Source organism: Mercenaria mercenaria, chromosome 18 (genome assembly GCF_021730395.1).
Source record: "Mercenaria mercenaria strain notata chromosome 18, MADL_Memer_1, whole genome shotgun sequence".
In the NCBI taxonomy this organism is placed as follows: domain Eukaryota; kingdom Metazoa; phylum Mollusca; class Bivalvia; order Venerida; family Veneridae; genus Mercenaria; species Mercenaria mercenaria.
Genome location: NC_069378.1, coordinates 24,267,599 through 24,289,561, shown reverse-complemented (window position 1 = coordinate 24,289,561; position 21,963 = coordinate 24,267,599). Strand labels below are relative to the sequence as shown.

Sequence of the window (21,963 nt, the reverse complement as noted above, 5' to 3'; positions counted from 1 at the left end):
GAGGTCACAAGGTTTTTCTATTTTTAGACCTACTGACCTAGTTTTTGATCGCAGTTGTCCCAGTTTCGAACTTGACCTAGATATCATCAAGATGAACATTCTGACCAATTTTCATAAATATCCCATGAAAAATGTGACCTCTAGAGTGGTCACAAGCAAAAGTTTAAACGGACGCACGCACGCACGGACGGACGACGGACGCTGCGTGATCACAAAAGCTCACACTGTCACTTTGTGACATGTGAGCTAATAAATTGAATGTTTCAGACTTAAATGTTGATGAATTCTGGCCAAGCTGCATAAATATTTAAACTTTTTCCCTTGATTTCCAACAAGAAGACAAAAAAACAAGGAATATACTAGTATGATGATTTCCAATACTTCTCTTGTAGCCATCTTTTTATGTAGGCTGCTCTTCATGGACACTTCTTGTCTATCAATATACTAAGACCCCAGGTGCCACTCCGTGCATTATTTCATCACGAGCGGACACCTGGGTAGAATAACTGGCCGTCCGCAAGCCAGCTGGATGGCTTCCTCACACGAAGAATTCAACGCCCCGAGCGTGACTCGAACCCACATTGGTGAGGGGCAAGTGATTTGAAGTCAGCGATCTTAACCACTCGGCCACGGAGCCCACCTCCCCTCCCCACCCCAATATACTAGTGGACAGAGAGATGGGTATATATGATATTATTGACTTTTTCTGGATACTTAACCAGGTCTGGAATACTGGAAAAATACACAACAATTTCGTTTAAACTTTCATTTCTCTGGAGCACAAATATTTATTCATTTATAAACTTTCACATACAAAATATTGTCAAGTACAAAAATTTAAACATGATTACACTTTTAAAAACTCCTACGACAGAACAACTTTATGCCAAATATATTAAAATGATGTAGATTTATACATGAATACCAACCTCTAGTTGCAAAAGAGACATTTTATATCTTATAACATGAGGAATTGCTCTAAAAATCATAACAATCATATTGCATGTTTACTGCACTGACTTTCATTCATTTTACTATTCTTATTACTAATAATTAATCAATTACAAGGAGCTGTACATATGTGTTGCCAGAGTTTTAAAATCAATATGCACAACTGCATGCAAATTGGAAATTTATTCCATGATCCCATAGCAGAAGATTCAAAATTCAATGGAAATAGCTGGCTCTTATGAATTTGATGCTGTATAGTGAAATAAGGCATTCCTCATGGAAAAGGTCGAATTTAAAAGGGGGGATAATTTATGAAAAATGTGTGCCAAAGTTATCAACCTTTATCATATAATTATAACGCTGATGATCATGTGGAATAAGTATTTGTTTGAGTCTGAATTGAATGCATTTGGTAATAACAGAGACATATTTAACACGCATCATAACAGAATGTGAAATTCAGTAAGGGTATAATTCATGCAATACATGTACAGTTGTCAGTTTTATGTACATTCTTATAAAATGTTGGTGATGATGAAGAGCAACTGATTTAAGTTTTAATCAAATCCATAAATTTATAAAAAGACGAGTGATATATCTTTAACCTGAACTTCTACATAAGAAGGGGTCATAATTCATAAAATATTTATTCAAGAGTTATGAATTATGCATAAGCAACCAAGCTCATTGGTATCGTTTGGCATGAGCTGTCCGTGAGATAGCCAATACTCGACTATTCGTATTGTTATCCAAGAAGCAAAAATATTACCCTTTAAAATATCTACAGAATTTCAATCCAGCATCTACATTAGTTCTGGAGTAACTTGCATGCAAAACTTTAACCAGAAGGTTTTATGTTCAAAAGGGGATATAATTTTGCAAAATACATGTCAAAGTGATGGGACATGATGTTACGACCTAGTTTTATAAACCCAAAGAAATGTATGAAGTTTCAATTCAATATTTGCATTAGTTTTTGAGATACATGTAGTAACTTGCATGCAAAACTTTAACCAAGACTTTCTATGTCAAAAAGGGACATAATTTGACCAAAATACATGGCTTGATGCTATCACCTAGTTTTATAACCCCAAAGACACATCTGAAGTTTCAAATCAATATCTGCATTAGCTTTGGAGATAGTAACTTGCATGCTACTTTTAACAAGGGTTTTCTAAGTCCAAAAGTGACCAAAATACATGTCAGTGATGGGACTTGACCCAGTGAGGATGGTAATTGACCTAGAAAAAGAAAAAGTAAGTTTCAAAGCTATATGCCTTTAAATGATAGCTATTTGTACTTGCATGCAAAACTTTAACCAAGGTGTGACGCCGATGCCAGAGTGAGTAGAATAGCTCGAACTATTCTTCGAATAGTCAAGCTAAAAAAACTAAGTATAATGTGTTTTAGAAAAAATATGAATAACTTAAATATAACATTCATCAACATGAATTCATTCTAACACGAAAAATCAGATTTACTAAATCATAGCTATAATTTAAGACAAAATCCAACAATAAAAAATGATTTTTAAACACTATCTACATCCATCTACAGACTTGGTCACTTTATCTCAATAATACAGCTTCACACTGAGGTTCTTCAAACTGATCAAGGCCTTACATCAAATACTAGAAAAAGAAGACACTGAATGCATGTTCATTTACAACTTATACATACAATCATACATGTAGATATAACAATGAAACAATGATTTTTTGGTTTTTAACGCTTCTTGAAACAAAATGCTTCCATAACACTGATAAAAATAGCCTGTTCTTACCAACAACTCTAAAGAGAAATACTAGACTGTCTGTTATATAAAAAGTAGGTCCTCCAATACAAAAATTGCACACAATCATTACTGACAATCCTACAGACTGGACAATACTTGACTGTTTTATTTTCACTTATATTGGTAAAGTGATTTAGCAAATCTCAAACAGCCATGAGTATTAAGCATGATTAGAAAACTAAAAATAATGGGCTTTATTAATTATGCTAATAAGGCTGCTTGCTGACAAATTGCAAAACAAGAGCTGTCACAGGAGACAGCGCGCTCGTCTATTTCGAAGCTGGATAGTGAAACTGGGCGCATTTGACGAAGCAGGAGCTGTCACTGGAGTGTTCAATGACTTCAACGTGGATGAAATATTGGATAATAGCTCGAGTCTGTGTCAAAAGTATTAAGTAATAAGAGAGATAAGGATCAAATGTATCAAAACATTAAATGTTAAGTATAATTCTTAGCAAAAAGGGGGCATAATTCATGAAATATTGGTGCAAGAGCGATGCACCTTATGTCAAGTTGAATCAAATCCATTTAGTAATAACCTGAGATGCATCAAAATTAACCTAAAATTCTAAGAAAAAGGGGCATAATTCATGAACAATTGGTGTCAGAGTAATGGACCTTGTGTCTTATGATGTGGGTGATAAGGTGGAACAACTATTTTAAGTTTGAATCAAATCCATTCAGTAATAAATGAGTTAGAGTGAAAGTGCATCAAAACTTTAACCTGAAATTATAAGTAAAAAGGGGGGATAATTCATGAAATAATGGTGCAAGAGTTATGACCCTTGTGTCATATGATGTGAGTGATGATGCTGAACAACTATTTTAAATTTAAATCAAATCCATTTAATAATAACTGAGATTAAATATTAAGTATAATTCTTAGCAAAAAGGGGGCATAATTCATGAAATATTGGTGCAAGAGTGATGCACCTTATGTCAAGTTGAATCAAATCCATTTAGTAATAACCTGAGATATAGTGAAAATGCATCAAAATTAACCTAAAATTCTAAGTAAAAGGGGCATAATTCATGAACAATTGGTGCCAGAGTTATGGACCTTGTGTCTTATGATGTGGGTGATAAAGTGGAACAACTATTTTAAGTTTGAATCAAATCCATTCAGTAATAACTGAGTTAGAGTGAAAGTGCACCAAAACTTTAACATGAAATTCTAAGTAAAAAGGGGGAATAATTCATGAAATACTGGTGCAAGAGTAATGGCTCTTGTGTCATATGATGTAAGTGATGATGTTGAAAAACTATTTTAAGTCTGAATCAAATCCATTTAGTAATAACTGGGATAAAGTGAAAGTGCACCAAAACTTTAATCTGAAATTCTAAGTAAAAAGGGGGGATAATTCATGAAATATTGGTACGAGAGTTATGACCCTTGTGCCATATGATGTGGATGATAATGTTGAACAACTATTTTAAGTTTGAATCAATTCCATTTAGTAATAACTGAGATAAAGTGGAAGTGCACCAAAACTTTAGCCTGAAATTCCAAGTAAAAAGGGGGGATAATTCATGAAATATTGGTGCTAGAGTTATGACCCTTGTGCCATATGATGTGGGTGATGATGAGGAAGTAAATCCATGAAGTAATAACAAAGATAAAGAGAAATGCATCAAAACTTTAACCAAAGTGTGGACGCCGACGCTGGTGTTGGCGTCGGGTCAAGTAGGATAGCTCTCCATATTTCGTATAGTCGAGCTAAAAATGAAAGCAATGAAAAAAACATCTGATTTACAGTAGAAATCTTAACCCTTTGTATCTCATGTACACTGTCCTTTAAGTACCTATGCTAAAACACATGATACAACAACTTAGAGAATTAACATTTGACATTGAGGACAAGCTTATCGCCTCCTACGTCTATCGTTACGACCCGATACTGGCACTTGTTCTTCACTTCTATCTCGCCCTCTCCTTCTGTCATTCTCAAAACCCCTATCGAAACCCCTATCTTCAAACTCAAACCTATCTACATCTCTCCCACCCTTGTATGGCAAATCCCTACCTCTGTATGGGCCCCCACGTGGCAAATCATTTCCCTCCCTGGCCCTGTAATAATCCTGAAATTCCTCCCTCCCTCTCACTTGTTCCAAATTCCTTTCTCGCTCTCTTTCAAACTTTTCCTCATACAAATCCAATCTTTCAAAGTTTCTCTCAATTCTAATATCTCTGTCATCCAAATCATCTTCAATATAGTCTCTTCCCTTCTTTCCTAACCCCTTCCCCTTTTGTCCATCTCCTCTGCTATGACCCCTATCTTCAAATCCACCTCTATCCCCTCGCATTACCCCTCCACCTCCTCTCCTGTCTCGTCTATCCCCACCCCCTCTCTCATCTCGACCACCACCTCGCCCTCCTCTTCCCTCAAAACCACTATCATAACTTCTATCTGCATATGCTCTTGCATCAAACTCATCCAGCTCAACTGGAATCCTTTTTCTCTGATCACTCAATCTTGTATCCTGAAAATCCTCATCATAGTCTTCATTGTCACTTTCACGTTTTCCTTTTTTACTTTTTTTATCTTTACCCTTCCCTTTCTTATCCTTTTTACTCTTTTTCCAATCATCACCACCTTTTCTCCTTTCTTGTTCATAACTATCATCTAAATCCTCTATATTTCCGTAATCAGCAAGTTTCGCCAACTTCTTAAACTGTTCTTCCTGTTCACGTCTCATTTCATCTTCACTTTTTCTATCTTTTCTAATGTCTCCTGCTGCTTTTCTGTTCTTCTTTTTGTCTTTCTTAGTATCTTTTTCAACATCATTTCTACCTCTTCTCTCCAGAGATCCATTGGTTTTGTCCCTATTTTTCTTGTTATCTTTCTCAATAACTTTTTCTTGTCTACCTTTATCTTTAACTCTTTTGTCCTTTTCCACATTTGACTTAGTTTTCTTATCAGCTTTCTTTCTCTTTCTCCTGTCATCATCATCAGATTCTGATTCTGAAAGAAAACGTTTGAGAAATAAATATCTATCCATTAGCATGTTCTTATCTGAGTCAGAAAAAATATAAACACATTTAATCAAATAATCAAATACAATGATTCTTTGACCATAACTATAAAGCTCCTTGCAACTGTTCAAACAGAAACACTAAATAAAGGCATAAAAGATTCCTGAGAATGTGGTACTAACATTCCTCATACTATAAAATATCAGCTGTAACAACTTATTATGATGAAATTCATTTCACTATAACTCGTGAAATCATTGTGAAGTATTCCAAACACGTTACATATATTTTTTTATCATAAAACCATTGACAAAAATAAATTAACTGTTAAAATATGCCACACCCTAAGCAAAAAATTATTCTCACCTTAAAACAACATGTCAAATATCTAAGCTCTAGGCCTTCTGGTTTATTTTAAGAAAATTTTGAAGATTTTTCTATGTACAATCAAGTAACCCCATGGGGCGGGGCCAATTTGACTCCGGAGGTCATGATTTGAATAAATTTTGTAGAAGTCTACTAGGCAATGCTACATGTCAAATATCTAAGATCTAGGCCTTCTGGTTTATTTTTAGATATTTTTTGAAGATTTTCCTATGTCAAATCAAGTGACCTCTGGGGCAGGGTCAATTTTGACCCCAGGGGTCATGATTTGAACAAATTTTGTAGAGGTCCACTAGGCAATGCAACACGTGAAATATCTAAGCTGTAGGCCTTCTGGTTTATTTTTAGAAATTTTTTTAAGATTTTCCTATGTAAAATCAAGCGACCCCTGGGGCGGGGTCAATTTTGACGCCGGGGGTCATGATTTGAACAAATTTTGTAGAGGTCCACTAGGCAATGGTACATGTGACATATCTAAGCTCTAGGCCTTCTGGTTTATTTTAAGAAAAATTTTGAAGATTTTCCTATGTAAAATCAACTGACACCTGGGGCGGGGTCAATTTTGACCCCGTGGTCATGATTTCAACAACTTTAGTAGAGGTCCACTAGGCAATGCTACATATCAAATATCTAAGCTCTAGGGCTTCTGGTTTTTGAGAAGATGATTTTTTTAAAGATTTTCCTATGTAAAATCAAGTGACCCCTGGGGCGGGGTCATGATTTGAACAAATTTGGTAGAGGTCCACTAGGCAATGCTTCACACCAAATATCTAAGCTCTAGGGCTTCTGGTTTTCGAGAAGAAGATTTTTAAAGTTTTTCCTTTCGGTTGCCATGGCAACCAGAGTTCTGCATGGAATTCAATTCTTTGAACAATTTTTGTAGAGCTTCACCCAAGGAACATTCCTGTGAAGTTTGGATGAAATTGGCCTAGCGGTTTATGAGGAGATATCGTTTAAAATAAAAGTTTACGGACAACGGACGATGGACAACGGACGGTGACTGATCAGAATAGCTCACCCTGAGCCTTTGGCTCTGGTGAGCTAAAAAAAATCATGTCAAATTTCTAACAATTTAGGGAACTACATTTCTCTCATGTGTTATATTATTTTTTTCATGTGAAATCTTTACTCATTAAATACATCTTTGTGTGATTAATTTAAAAGAAAAAATTTGATATTAAACAGTTTACCTGAAGAACTGTCTGAGCTCTCGCTGTCTTCCGACACATCAGATTCATCGGAAGAATCGTCAGAATCATCATCAGAGTCTTCCTCTATCGCCTGAGCTTGTTCTTCCTGTTTCTGCTGCATCAACTTCTTCGATACGTCTTTCAAGTGGTCTCTTAGGTCATCCCTGGAAAATATTTTAGAAACATCCTTTAGGCAATCTTCTAAATCTTCCCTATATATCTTTGAGAGCTCGAATATATTCCCCTTAGAATGTTTTGAAGCACCTTTCAGGCAGTCTTTTCAGCTATCACTAATCACCTACAGTTTGGATCAGTATTAAATCACCAAGTGAGTATCAGTATTAAATCAGTGTGTGTATCAGTTTTAAATCACAGTCAGGTGAGTATCGGTTATAAATCACAGACATGTTGTGTATCAGTTATAAATCACAGACAGTGTGTATCAGTTAAAAATCACAGACAGTGTGTATCAGTTAAAAATCAAAGACAATGTGTATCAGTTATAAATCACACAGTGTGTATCAGTTATACATCACAGACAGTGTGCATCAGTTAAAAATCAAAGACAATGTGTATCAGTTATTAATCACACAGTGTGTATCAGTTATACATCACAGACAGTGTGTATCAGTTAAAAATCAAAGACAATGTGTATCAGTTATAAATCACACAGTGTGTATCAGTTATACATCACAGACAGTGTGTATCAGTAAAGAACTAGAGATGTTTTTGAGAAAAGCGCATGTCTCCCACAACTGCCTAATCATCTAAATAGTAAGTCAGTCTTTATATACTGTTTACTTAATCCACATGTGCATGCGCTTTCTTGACACCAAAAGGACGCCTATACTACTAGTAGTATAGGCGCTGGTTTAGGGGTAAAACTGCGCAAGAAATCTGAGTGTTTTTGGTAAATCAAGGGCCATAATTCCGAAGTGCCTAGGCCGATTTGGCTAGTTATCTAACTTGGCCGAGCACTTATTGGCAGACACATTTTGTTGAAGTTTGGTGAAGATCGGATGAGAAATGTTCAATTTAGAGTGTGGACAAGCTTTGTGACAGACACACAGACTGCAGTAAATCAATATGTCTCCCACACCACTGTGTGGTGGGAGACATATTCAAAGACAGTGTGTACCAGTTATAAATCACAGACAGTGTGTATCACAGGCCTGGGATTATGATTAAAATGACAAGCCTGAAAATATAATTTCTAAAGCCTGAAATGTCCTTTCCAATAGAGTTATAAAGGGAAATTCTGGCAGTCAAAAACCGGAAATAAGGACCAGTCCTGAAAAATCCCAGGCCTGGTATCAGTTTTAAATCACAGACAGTTTGTTACACAGTATTTAAATCAGACAGTGTGTATCAGTTTTAAGAGCATGAGGTATAATTAACTTTTTACTTACTTACTTAGTATCTTCTAAGTTTTAAGATGCCTGATCTTTTGTTTAATACTAACTTAATAGTTTATTCACAATGATATTAATTTTATGCTCATTTATTTCTTACATCTTTTAAAATGTTTTAATTTTTAGACGTAAACTTTTCTTTGTGTTTGTAAAACGCCATTTGTTAACGTAAAAATAGGCATTTAATCAAATAAAACAGTTTCAAGAGGGCACATTATACTTACGTTAAGCCCCCTAGACCAATAGTTGTGAAGAAGTTGATGGCGAATCTCGTGTCTCTGGGATTGTCTCGTGGTAAAAGACCTGCGTAATATTCCTGTAGTGTACTGTAATTGACAAAATCATTTCTTTTACATTACTGTATCATGTCTTAATGATGACAACTGCAGCAACTCTCTAGCAGTTATACTGGAGGAAGAGGATTTTGAAACAATTTTTTACAAAATAAGCACCGTTTCAGTTTTCACCTTTTAGTCTGTTTCAAAATGTTTGCTAACGCATATGATTTTGTGGCAGTTTATCTTGCCTATAGATAAGGAGCCTTAATATTAAAGAAATAAAATTTTGACTTTAACAAAAAATATCTAAAAATTCTACTATAAAATCATTTCATTTTGTATGTAAAAATTTGTGGTTTTGGCAAAACTGACTATATCATGGGGACATACACTGGCGGACTTAAATTTGAAGAGAAAATTTGCTAATTTTGTGCATTGACACAACCATGAAATCCACAAAAAATAGTTCCAAATGAATATTAACCATTACCCTAAATTTCTAAAATGGATTAGTCTATCATTCAATTTAGGCACTACCATTCATTATTCGAAAGGGTGTCACTGAAAATTTACTGACTGAATAGCGAACAGTGCAGACCATGATCAGCCTGCATGAATGTGCAGGCTGATCTTGGTCTGCACTGGTCGCAATGGAAAATCACTTGCCGCCAGCAAGTTAAAAGTTCAATGATCTCAGAGTGTTTGTCTGCAAAAAATATCATTACAGAACAAGAGATCACAGAGTGATCTTGGCGCCCACCAATGTGCCATTTTTGAGTGTTCCAAATTTCAAGACTTATTGACTAGCTCAAGGTCAAATTTCATTTCAGTACACAACACTGTGCATGTGGTCCAGATTCGAAAGCTGTAGCTTGAGAAATGTGAAAGTAGGTCACTAGGTCAATGTCAAGGTCAAAGTTTGTTTCGGTACACAATCCTATGCATGTGGTCTAAATTTGAAGCCTGTAGCTACAGAAATGTGAAAGTAGGTCACTAGGTCAATCTTAAGGTCAAGTTCATTTCGGTACACAAAACTATGCAAGTGGTCCAAATTTGAAGGCTGTAGCTTGAGAAATGTAAAAGTAGGTCACTAGGTCAAAATCAAGGTCAATTTTTTTTTCGGAATACAAAACTATGCATGTGGTCCAAATTTGAAACCTGTACCTTCAAAAACGTGAAAGTAGGTCACTAGGTCCATGTGAAGGTCAAAGTTTTTTTCGGTACACAAAACTATGCATGTGGTCCAAATTTGAAGGCTGTAGCTTGAGAAATGTGAAAGTAGGTCACTAGGTCAAAATCAATGTCAAATTTCATTTTGAAACACGGAAATCTGACGCCTGTACCTTCAAAAATGTGAAAGTAGGTCTCTAGGTCAAAGTTTTTTCTAGTGCACAAAACTATGCATGTGGTCCAAATTTGAAGGCTGTAGCTACAGAAATGTGAAAGTAGGTCACTAGGTCAAAATCAATGTCAAACCATGTCAAGGTTCATCTTGCCTCTCAAAAATATACATGCGGTCCAAATTTGAAGGCTGTAGCTACAGAAATGTGAAAGTTGGTCACTAGGTCAAAATCAAGGTCAACTCATGTCAAGGTTCATCTTGCCACTCAAAAATACACATGTGGTCCAATCTGAATGTTGTAGTTATTGACAAGAACATTTTAAAAGCTTTTCCCTAAGTCTATAATGAACCATGTGACCCCCGGGGCGGGGACATTTTTGAACCTAGGGGGATAATTTGAACAAACTTGGTAGAGAACCACTAGATGATGCTACATTACCAGTATCAAAGCCTTAGGCTTTGTGGTTTGGACAAGAAGATTTTCAAAGTTTTTCCCTATATAAGTCTATGTAAACCATATGACCCCCAGGGCGGGGTCATAGTTGACCCTACGGGTTTAATTTGAACAATCTTAGTTGAAGACCACTAGATGATGTAACATACAAAATATCAAAGCCCTAGGCCCTGTGGTTTTGGATAAGAGGTTATTCAAAGTTTTTCCCTATATAAGTCTATATAAACCATGTGACCTCCAGGGCGGGGCCATATTTGACCCCAGAGAAATAATTTGAATCATCTTGGTAGAGGACCACTAGATGATGCTTCAAACCAAATATCAAAGCCCTAGGCTCTGTGGTTTTGGACAAGATGGTTTTCAAAGTTTTTCCCCATATAAATCTATGTAAAATATAGAAATAAACAAAGGACCATAACTCACTCATAAATTGTTGAACCAGTTTGATTTTCAGGGGGACACAACTAGGGTACCAATACATCATTCTGACAAAGTTTGGTCAAAATCCCCCCCCCCCCCCCCCCCCCCAGTAGTTTCTGAGGAGATGCGATAACGAGAAATTGTTAACGGACGGAATGACGGACGGACGGACCACGGACGCAGAGTAATTTTAATAGCCCACCATTTGATGATGGTGGGCTAAAAACCTAACAAACTTACGGGTCTTTAAGCCTGTCATTTAGTTTTGGTAGTCCCAAGTACTCGGACAACTCTTGAAACAAGATCTTGATGAAGATTCGACTAGCAGAGGTTGTATCATCTTCATTCAACCTGATGGCTTGCAAAACCTGTCAACAGTATAAGTAAGTCAGTAATATATATATTTTTTTGGTTTGGTTTAACTTCACATCTACACAAAGGTAATATGGTGACTTCCAGCACTTGATGGTGTAGGAAAACCCGAGGTGCCCTTTCGTGAGTAGTTTCAGGTATGTGCAGGCACCTTGGTAGAACCACTGACCTTCCACAAGCCAGCAGAATTGCTACCTTAAATGAAAAAATTCTACATCCAAAGTGAGGTTCAAACCCACAGCTGTGAGGGGCAAATGACCTTAACCACTCAGCCACAGAGGTCATCTTACCTTTACAGACCAGATTGTGTACCTCTCAGCTTTAATATTAATTAACTTTACTATGTTTTTCGATTCCATTGTTTCTATTGTATCTAATGCAATATAACAGCTGCAATTTGTTTTTATTACTGCAGTCAGTAAAATTTATAAGCAATATTTCATATCTCTTAGAAGTCTACCTCAATTTTGAGATCATAGTGCAAAATAACATCTCAAAATGAAATAGCAGCAAAAAATGTTATAGACACACATTGTATCATGAGAAAACACAAAGATACTAACTGGTATTAAAGTTTTTTCTTCATTCTTTCAATGTAAAGCAGCACTGTACATTTGTTTGTTTGTTTTGGGTTTAACACCGTTTTTCAACAGTATTTCAGTTATGTAACAGTGGACTGTTAACCTAACCAGTGTTCCTGGATTCTGTACCAGTACAAACCTGTTCTCCGCAAGTAACTGCCAACTTCCCCACATGAATCTGACGTGGAGGACAAATGATTTCAGACACAGTGTCTTTTATCAAATTGTAACGGAGAACATATGCCTTGCCCAGGGCTCGAACTCACGGCCCCGCGATCTGTAGATCTGTGCTCTCCCTACTGAGCTAAGCAGGCAGGCTAAAGAAAGCACGGTAAACAGTAACATTCAAAATTAAGACGTTGCCTTTCTCCTTTCACAGAATTAAGGTAGTATTATCTTTTAAGTCTAACACTTTATCTAAAGACTAAATTATCATGTTTTACTTACTATTTATTTATTTATTTTGTTGGATTTAACGTTGACTGACACATGATAGGTCATATGGCGACTTTTGTTTTACTTACAGCCCATGAAATAGAATCCGTGTGCAGAAGATGAGCAAAGAACTTGGCCACATTACGTAGTTTGTTTGTTTCTAGCCGATGTATTGTGTCATACTGTTCCTTAAACATCACTTGGAATGGTGTAACATATTTCTTATCAATCATGCAAAACCTCTGAAAAAAATACAATTCATAAATGAGCCGTGCCATGAGAAAAGCAACATAGTGCATTTGCGACCAGCATGGATCCAGACCAGCCTGCGCATCCACGCAGTCTGAGCAAGATCCATGCTGTTCGCTAACAGTTTCTCTAATAGCAACAGGGTTTGAAAGCGAACAGCACGGTTCCTGACCAGACTGTGCGGATGCACAGGCTGGTCTGGTCTGGATCTATGCTGGTTGCAAATGCACTATGTTGCTTTTCTCATGGTGCAGCTCAAATATTTACAATCTTTCACAATTTGACAACAAGTTTCCTTTTTTATTCCATAATAAAATGAATGTACATGTTTTTTTCTTCAATTAATATCTATTTTAAGACTACATGTACTTCATTCAGCATACATTACAGCACTTGAGCTCTTTGATCAAGCGCCTTATTTCCTTTTCTTTTATATCTTATTATTTCTATGTACTGATTTTAAAGCCATCTTCAATGGTCGTTTTAGTTCCAGCATTTAGTTACTTTGGTATTTAAATTTCTTTTGACTTGTACATGAGATTTTTAGACTTCCCACTGTTTTGGCTAGAGATATGTGAAGGAACTTAATATTTCAGTAACTAGGTTTTTAACATTTGCCTAGTTCAGATTCAGAGAACTGAAGTTTCATCATAGTACTCCATGTATAAAAATCTTATTCTCTCTGCTAACTTTATATATCAACTTGTAGGTAAAGCTGGTAAAAGTAGGTGCAGGATATATGTTCTAATAAGGGAACAAACTCATGAACCCTTGATACACTCTTCAACTAGTGAGCTAGGCATATGGTTAGTCACTTTTTTGTTTTTGTTGGGTTTAACATCACACCAACACATCTATATGTCATATGGTGACTTTCCAGCTTCTGATGTTGAAGGAAGACCCCAGGTGCCCATTGGTGCATAATTTCAGGTATGAGTGGGCACTTTGGTATAACCACCAACCTTCTGTAAGCTAGATTAATGGCTTCCTACAGTAATTCACCAAAGATCTGTTAGATAAATGCATATCATTCGAAACAAATTGTGAAATCATACCCCTGCTAAAAGTCCAAAGAATTTCTCATAGGTCCTCATCTGCCCACAACAGTCGAGTATCATGTTACATAACTCCACCTGTAACAGTATCATGTTACATCAGTAACAATTTTACATATCTCAAAAACAGTCATTATGTTATACAAATCCACCTGAAACCTTTATATATGAATATCTGTTATATCAGAAGCTATTTTATATATTTCAAAAACAGTCCAATTTCATGTAAAGTCATAATCATTCCAAATAAAAAGTGTAACTGTGTAACACAAACCAGCTGAGTATCATGTTAAATAACTACACCTGAAATAGTACTGTAACTGTAACACTTCCGCATGTTACAGTAAAAACCATTTGACATTTCGCCTGCTGAAAAACAATTTGTCGTATCTCCATTTTTTCAAAAAGGCTGATTTCTACTCATATTTTTGAAAAGGCAAAAAGGATTTGTCAAGTCCTGACACAGAACAATTGGAGAAGCAAAGAGATACCTCTTGACCGGGTTTGAGATCCATCTTCATGAGTTTATGAGCACACTCCTCAAAGTCAAGACTAGACTGTATCGTAAGATAGATTGTTCTCCTCAATGCAACCATGTTTGTTTCTGTCTGGTCAATAATTTTCTGTTTGGCCTCCTCATCTAGATAAATAAATGACATATCAGCTGGTGATACGGCTAGTTTGAAATCCAAAGTACGCGTTTTTTGTCTGATACAGGTAAACAGGAGCTGTCACTAATGGTGACAAATGCCCCCGCAGCACTTTGACCTTTGACCTGGTGACCCCAAAGTCAGTAGGGGTGGTGTACTCAGTAAGTACTATCAGCATGTGAAGTCTGAAGGTCCTGGGTGCAGTGGTTCGCGAATAAAGTGCCTTCATGCAAAAAGTTAACTTTGTAACAAACGAACGAATGAACTAACGAACGGACGGACAGTTGAAAACTAATATGCCTCCCTTCGGGGGCACTACCTTTGGGGGCATAAAAACGATTTTTCAACACTATTTCTGTTACGCTAGTGCAGCTGGATAATTTGTCTAGTGTTTTTAAATAGGGAACAACTAAAATTTGTTGATGGCAAGTAACAAATGACTCCCCTTCATAATTCAGAGGCATGAGACAAATTAATCCAGTTGCAATGTCTTGTGTCGAGACGTCAGAGACGGTTACCAGCTTTTATTGGTGAAGGAGAACCCCTGGAAGCTGGTATAAGACACTGAAATACCTAGAACTGAAGGATATACATGTACGCAGGCCTGCAAGTCTTTCCCAAATCAAAAAGTTGAGAATTTTTACCTTCTTCAGAATCCTCATCGCTATCGGAGCCACTTCCACTTCCTGATCCATCTTCCTCATCTGAACTTCCTTCCCCCAAAATTTCTGCAAAAACAATATCCCATCTTAGAATTTCAATTTTTTATTGATAACAAATGATAAAACTCTTCAGTGTAACTAAAAAACATTTGTTTGAAGTCGATACTTTTAAATTCTTTATTTCTTTGCTCCATAATCCAATGCAGAATCTGTTGAATAAATGACATATTGTAACTTAAAAGAATGATATTTGCATAACAGATATGCATACACATTTAGTTTTTAAAATATATTTGAGGATTTCCTCTAATACAGATGAACTAAATAAAGCAGATTTCAACAAGAAAAGAACCCATTTTCAGTTTAGAAAATCAACTCTATTAATAAAGCAAAACAGCCTGACCAGTGTGTTTGTTACATTCAGATTTATACCAACTATACTGTGACTTTTATCTTAACTGGTATACTGATACAGTGTTGGTTTGGAGTTGGTAAATTTCTACTAGAGAATGAGGAGAAAGTGATGACATTGAGGAAATTATACTTTTAATTTTGCTGCTTACTATACTCCATAACCTAGACTGTATCCAATAATTGAGAAATGTTACAGTACCTAAAATACAAAAAAATATAGGATGTGCCCCAAATACTGTGAAATCATTAATTTTCATGGGGGGCTAATTTTCGTGGAATTTGTGGTTGCATCAATCCACAAAATTAAGTTCAAAGGAACAAATAAAATTCCCATTCAATTTATCTTCAAAAGATGAAAACCACAAATTCATATCCCCACGAAATAGCCGTTTTGGTCAAAACCACAAAAATTCATGCCCACGAAATTAAATTATTTCACAGTAAAAGTAAATCTCAGTATAGATCTAGGACTGGTTGACGGCCTGCACAACTTACCTTTCTTCAGTATCTTGTACTTCTCCTCATTTTCTTCAAAGGCTGGATCAGGCTTAAACACATCTGTAAAACAACAAAATGAAAATCATTTTTTTCTTGTGACATTTACATACTAAAATGTTATAATTCTATCACATGTGTCACATTTCACAAGAAACTGTCACAAAAATACCAACATTCTCAGAATAAGGACATTTTGATACTACTGTAAATCCGGTATTATTCGCAGTGATTTAATTTTTGCTATTTTTCCCAAATCGAGTGCATCGTGAATTCATAAATCCGCATAAATTTTCTTCCATAACATACAGACTTATCCGAAAAAAATGTCCGAAATACGGTCAAGTTCAGCAATGAATACTACCCGCCTGTACATGTTGTTTATGGAATGAACTTCCATTTATTTCAATATATTGTGAATAAGTATAATAAAAATCCTCAAAACTATATTTCATGTAGAATATACTGCTTAGAGACAGAATTAACGCTAAGGTCTAGAGGTTAGATTTATAAGGATGTATATAACATGATAACTTTGTTTTTTTAACAGGTTACAGAGAGCATCTTCTTGGTGCACTTTGTATGTGTCAAACAAGCAGAGCGCATGTTGCCTGAGGGGATGATCCATATCATCCTTGATCTTCTCCACAAACCTGAATATTTTTTACACATTTTGTTTAGATAACAATAGGGACTAGCGGACAACTTATCACACCATTGTATTATATACTTGTACATTACAATTATTTAAGAAATGACTGTAACAAACTTTAAACATTTTATCAGCTATTAAATGAAATAAGAATAATCGCTCGTAAATTGAATAAAGGATTAAAAGGCTCTTTTTAATCAATTTCAGTCGAACAAAAGCAATTTGTGTGAATAAAGTAACCGATTACTAATATGACATAACTGTGCATAAATTCGGTACGGTATGGAAGAATGGGCATTAATGTAATCACGACTTCCAGAATTGCAATTTCACTAATATAAGATAAAAACCTTTGCGAATTTAAATTTCTGACCCTCCCGTCATGAATTCATAAATCTGCAAAATAATTCAGGGTACGGGAATTCGCGAAATAAAGATCACACGAATATAAAGTGATTTACAGTACTTGAAAACTTGGAGCTTTAAGCCTGGATCTTGAACTCAACTCTTTGTTGTTGCGAGAATATGAAATAGATTAAGTAACCCTTTGATCACTAAGCATGACCTTGACTTTGCTGTAACAGGTCTGGATAATGTACTCCACACTTAGTTGGTGCAGGACATGAAACAGACAAAGTAAACCTTAAATCTCCAAGTGTGATCTTGGTTTTGCAGTGACTTTGCAGGGCGTGGATCTTGCATTCAACACTTTGTAAATGAGAGAAAAAAAAAGAAACAGACAGATCAATTTACAGTGACAGGTCAGGATCTTGCATGTGGCATTAGTCACGTTACAAGCAACATTTTTCCCAAAATGCCTTCACTGATGAATTTTGAAATTGACATGAGACAGACCTGGTACACCTTGTTATCAAATGAAGTGACATTGACTTTCTGACTTTCAAGTGTGACTTTAACTTTAGAGCTATGGGCATGAGTTTGTGTTCAGGTTAAGCATCTTTTTCAACAATTGTTCAGTCATGTAAAAACAATGGCGTCTACTTTTAGCAGTAAGGCTAATGTCCAACTTTATATTGCTGCCTCACTGAAATACTATGCCATAAATGTGGGGCAAGATACCCTACCCAGTCACATTATTCTGACACCATGTTTGCCTTGTGATACATCAAATTGTTATAGGGAAAATTTCAGCAAAGTAATATTCACATCCTGATGGCTGACATGTTAATCGATACCAAACAGACCCTCCTTACATTTCACCTCAAATGTGACCTTGACTTTGGATCTACACCCCTGGTTGTCTGTCAAAATATTTTATCACAAGTTACACCAAAATCACTAGATGGATGGAAGATTAATGACTGGCCCTGTTAACCTTTGACCTCTATTGGCCTGAGTATTTTGGCAACATACCAACATACATCTCAACATATGTACAAACTAATATCAAAATCTTTTGATAAGATGACAGTACCTGTGATAGACATGCACAATTCATTTCTATTTCACCCTTTTTTTCTTGAAAAAATGTCACTTATTATGTGGTCAACAATTATTCTTTAAAATCTAAAAGCCTGGATTATAGTGCGAGTGACATACACAAAAATCATAACGTAACTGGCAAAACAGCAGAGCACTGAATATTAACAACATTTTTCATATAAAAACCAACAATTGAAAATACAAAATCAAATGTAAAAAAAAAAAAATTTGAAAATACCATGAATATCGAATTTATTTTAATGTGTATCACTGAAATCTAAAATCTTCATAAAATACAGAATAAAATGTACAGTTTGCATCTAAAATCTTCATAAAATACAGAACAAGAGGGCCATGATGGCCCTATATTGCTCACCTGAGTTACATTGCTCTTAATGATAAGATCAAGTTTTGACATAGATCACATAGGCATACACATTAAATATCATCAGGATAAATATTTTCTTGTAACAGTCCCTTTTGACCTATGGGTCACATACTAGTCAGGGCCAATCTCCATACCAAGTTTGAGGGTCCTAGGCTCAAATGCTGCATTTTTGTACTAGCATGACTATTCCTTACCATGGAAGACTTAAATAACATTTAAAACCAATCTCATTAGAAGCTGCTAATGTATATTCATTTAAATAAAAAATAGAGGGAGGTAATTTGTCATAAATTCAGTCAATATGTATCTAAACTGATTGTCCAAATCCATGTGATGGCATAAATGAAATTTCAGATCAGTATCTTCATAAGTTACAGAGATATACCAATTTTAATTTGAAACAAAGGGAGGTAATTTGACATAAAATCAGTCCATAGTCATCTACCCTGATTGTCTCAGTCCAACTAATGACAATAATGAAATTTCAAATGAATCCTATACTTACTGAGATAAATCCATTTTTATATTGGTATATATGCATGTAGAAGATACAGAGTACAATCCTTTACAACAAAGTCAATATATAGAAAAGAAGGTAAAAGTAGAAATTTCCTACCATGGAAGACTTAAATAACGTTTCAAACCAATCTCATTATAAGCTGATAAGCTGCTAGGTATATTCATTTACATAAAAAATAAAGGGAGGTAATTTGTCATAAATTCAGTCAATATGTATCTTCACTGATTGTCCAAGTCCATCTGAAGGCATAAGGCCTGGTGCACAGTAAAGTGCCCAATTCAGCAAAAAATCATGTACATAGCCCCATCTTTCAAACAATACATGATAGAACTATGAAATAAAGTTTATAAGTAAGGTATGATACAGATGTAGATGTGGAGGTGAACATTTATCATGAAAATTTAGAAATAAAGTAGTGCAACAAGTTTAAGTAGGCAAAAATTAGCCATTTTTGCATGTAACGGGTTAGCATCTAAAATTTCATCATTTTTGTAAGCTGTCTCACAGAAATTCTGTTCTTTTTTACATCTTCACTATTAAATTTTGTGAAAGAAAAATATCTTTGCTTTCATTTGATATATAACATCATGTTCTTCTGTAATTCTTGTTCTGAGAATCATGGTTTGAACCAAAGTTGTATGGATGTAACGCCCTAGAAATCTGAAAATGCTATACTTAAAAAAGTGAAGAAAAAAGTAGTATCTTTTGGTGCTAGAACATGTGAGATGGCCTTGAAAAGTTTGAAAAATATGCAAGTTGAAATAGTCAAAGTATCATTTCTGTACATCAAGTCTGTAAATAAATATAGCCGAATATCTCATCAAAAGTTAGTTTGTGACAAAAAATCCGTAATGTCCGTCCCCCTACCATAAACTTCATTAAGTGTTATAAAACTAGAAATTTGCAGCACATTTTTATTACATATGATGACATGAGTAACATTTCCAAAAGTTGTTGAAATCCATCAAGCAGTTTTTTAGATATTGACAAAAGTGTAAAAGTTATCTGTAATGTCCGTCCCCGTAATGTCCGTCCCCACTTATCATTGATTTTGAATGTTGTATATATATTGTTATTTTCTATCAAATTCAATTCCTTTTATTTCTGATTTACCAATAAGAACTGAAATTTTAAAAAAATGCATTTAAAATCAGTAAAATACATTATTTTGTGATATTTTTTTCTTAAAAACACAGTGTGTGTAAAAAAATGTCAAAATTTGTTGAAATCTTCAGCAAAATGAATCAGTTTCATACATGAATTTTACTTTCATATAAAGAACTCGTGCAAAAACATGAAAAAAGACTAATGAGTATATATATAAGGTAAAACTTTGCCAAATATTATCTATAAGCACATTTAAAGTGTTGGGGGACGGACATTACATTTTTGTACTAAAACTACATGTTGAAAAAAGTAAGTAGAGTTTTAGTCTTCTGTCATCTTGAAATTTATAGTGTTGTAATTTATAGGTTTTAACATCATATCGAGAAAACTATGCCCCTCTTTTGTCCCTTAGTAATTACAAAAACGTTTTGAAATGCTACCATTAACACTTGATCCCCCTCCCCTAGTGCCCTACTGTATATTTCTTATCTCTTATATTTTCTCTTATAATTTCATCTACACAATAAATGGTCATAAGATGCATCATAATCATTCCTTAATTAAAACAACATAATTAATTAGTGACCTATTGAGATGGCAACAACATGCCATAAAACACAGGTGGCCATAGAAGATCACAAAATCACACTTTCTCAACAGGGTGCCAATATACAAGGGACCATAAAACCCCTAAACTGGATCTTAATTGATCATTATGGAATCTTTACCTAAAACAACACTCTCTGATGTAAGTGTTATAATCCTGTGTATTGTATAAAATTAAAACCCTTAGTAAGGATATATTTTGCCTTTTTTGCCAAGGACTTCCCCCTTTAAAAAAAAGCATATATTAAATTAAACCGTGAAAAATAAAAGACTGGTACAAGTATACAAAAAAAAAATAAATAAAAAAATAAAAATTGTTAAAAGTGTTATATTTTTTCAATCATAGAACATTATTATGTTATCATTATTTCATTTTGTACCATTAACACAGCACTGATAGAAAGCTAAACTGATACAGTAATGTTATGGTCATCTACATTTAATATGCTTTTATTCTACTGGAAGGTTGTTAGGTATGGATTAGTTTTATGGGAATGCTTGTACTGTACGTATGTTTTTTTCTTTGAAACAGAACAGTACTTGCATATATATGATAATATGCAGTGAAGAATTGATTGTAAAGCTGATTTTGCCAAATATTGCTTAATACTAGTAGAATACTTTTTGCAAATAAGTAAAAATGAAATACTTCAATCTCGCTCGCTTTTTAACTGCTATTTCAATGAATGTCTGAAATGAATTTCCTTTATCATTTAGTAAAACCATTTACTATATTTATAGACATATTACCTATTGAAATGACACAAATGTTCCCTTAGTTAAGAAATTTGAATTTCAGAGTAATTTATGTTCCAAAGTAGTTATAAAAGCTGAACCAGTCATTTTATGTAATGTCCGTCCCCCGTTTCCGGCACTATTTATTTATGATATTTTCTGCTTAAATGTGATATAAATAAGAGTATTTATGTTTCTACTTTGTTGTTTGTATTAATTAATTGCTTTAAAGGTGTTTTCCTGCTGTAAATGTTCCATTTTCCAAATTTTATATTAAAGTGAATTTTACGATTAACAGAAAATAATCGTAATTTCAAAGAAATTAGCTATTTTTTTTAAAAAATGGAAAAGCAAAGAGTTAAGGCTTATATTTTCTTGATCTGTGACCTCAAACTATTA

The 21,963-nt window shown here is 34.8% G+C and overlaps 1 protein-coding gene across 1 annotated transcript in view; it reads right to left on the bottom strand.

The window, feature by feature from the left end:
- Positions 1-751: 751 nt before the first annotated feature.
- Positions 752-21,963, bottom strand: part of LOC128550860 (pre-mRNA-splicing factor CWC22 homolog) — a 55,670-nt gene continuing 34,458 nt past the window's right edge. The window contains exons 11-19 of the mRNA XM_053530785.1: positions 16,114-16,176; positions 15,187-15,270; positions 14,384-14,532; positions 13,893-13,970; positions 12,678-12,830; positions 11,441-11,568; positions 8,931-9,032; positions 7,295-7,458; positions 752-5,709 (exon numbers count right to left, since the gene is read on the bottom strand). Coding sequence (XP_053386760.1) covers positions 4,610-5,709; positions 7,295-7,458; positions 8,931-9,032; positions 11,441-11,568; positions 12,678-12,830; positions 13,893-13,970; positions 14,384-14,532; positions 15,187-15,270; positions 16,114-16,176 — 2,021 coding nt within the window. The 3' untranslated portion in view covers positions 752-4,609. The remainder of the gene's footprint in view (positions 5,710-7,294; positions 7,459-8,930; positions 9,033-11,440; positions 11,569-12,677; positions 12,831-13,892; positions 13,971-14,383; positions 14,533-15,186; positions 15,271-16,113; positions 16,177-21,963) is intronic.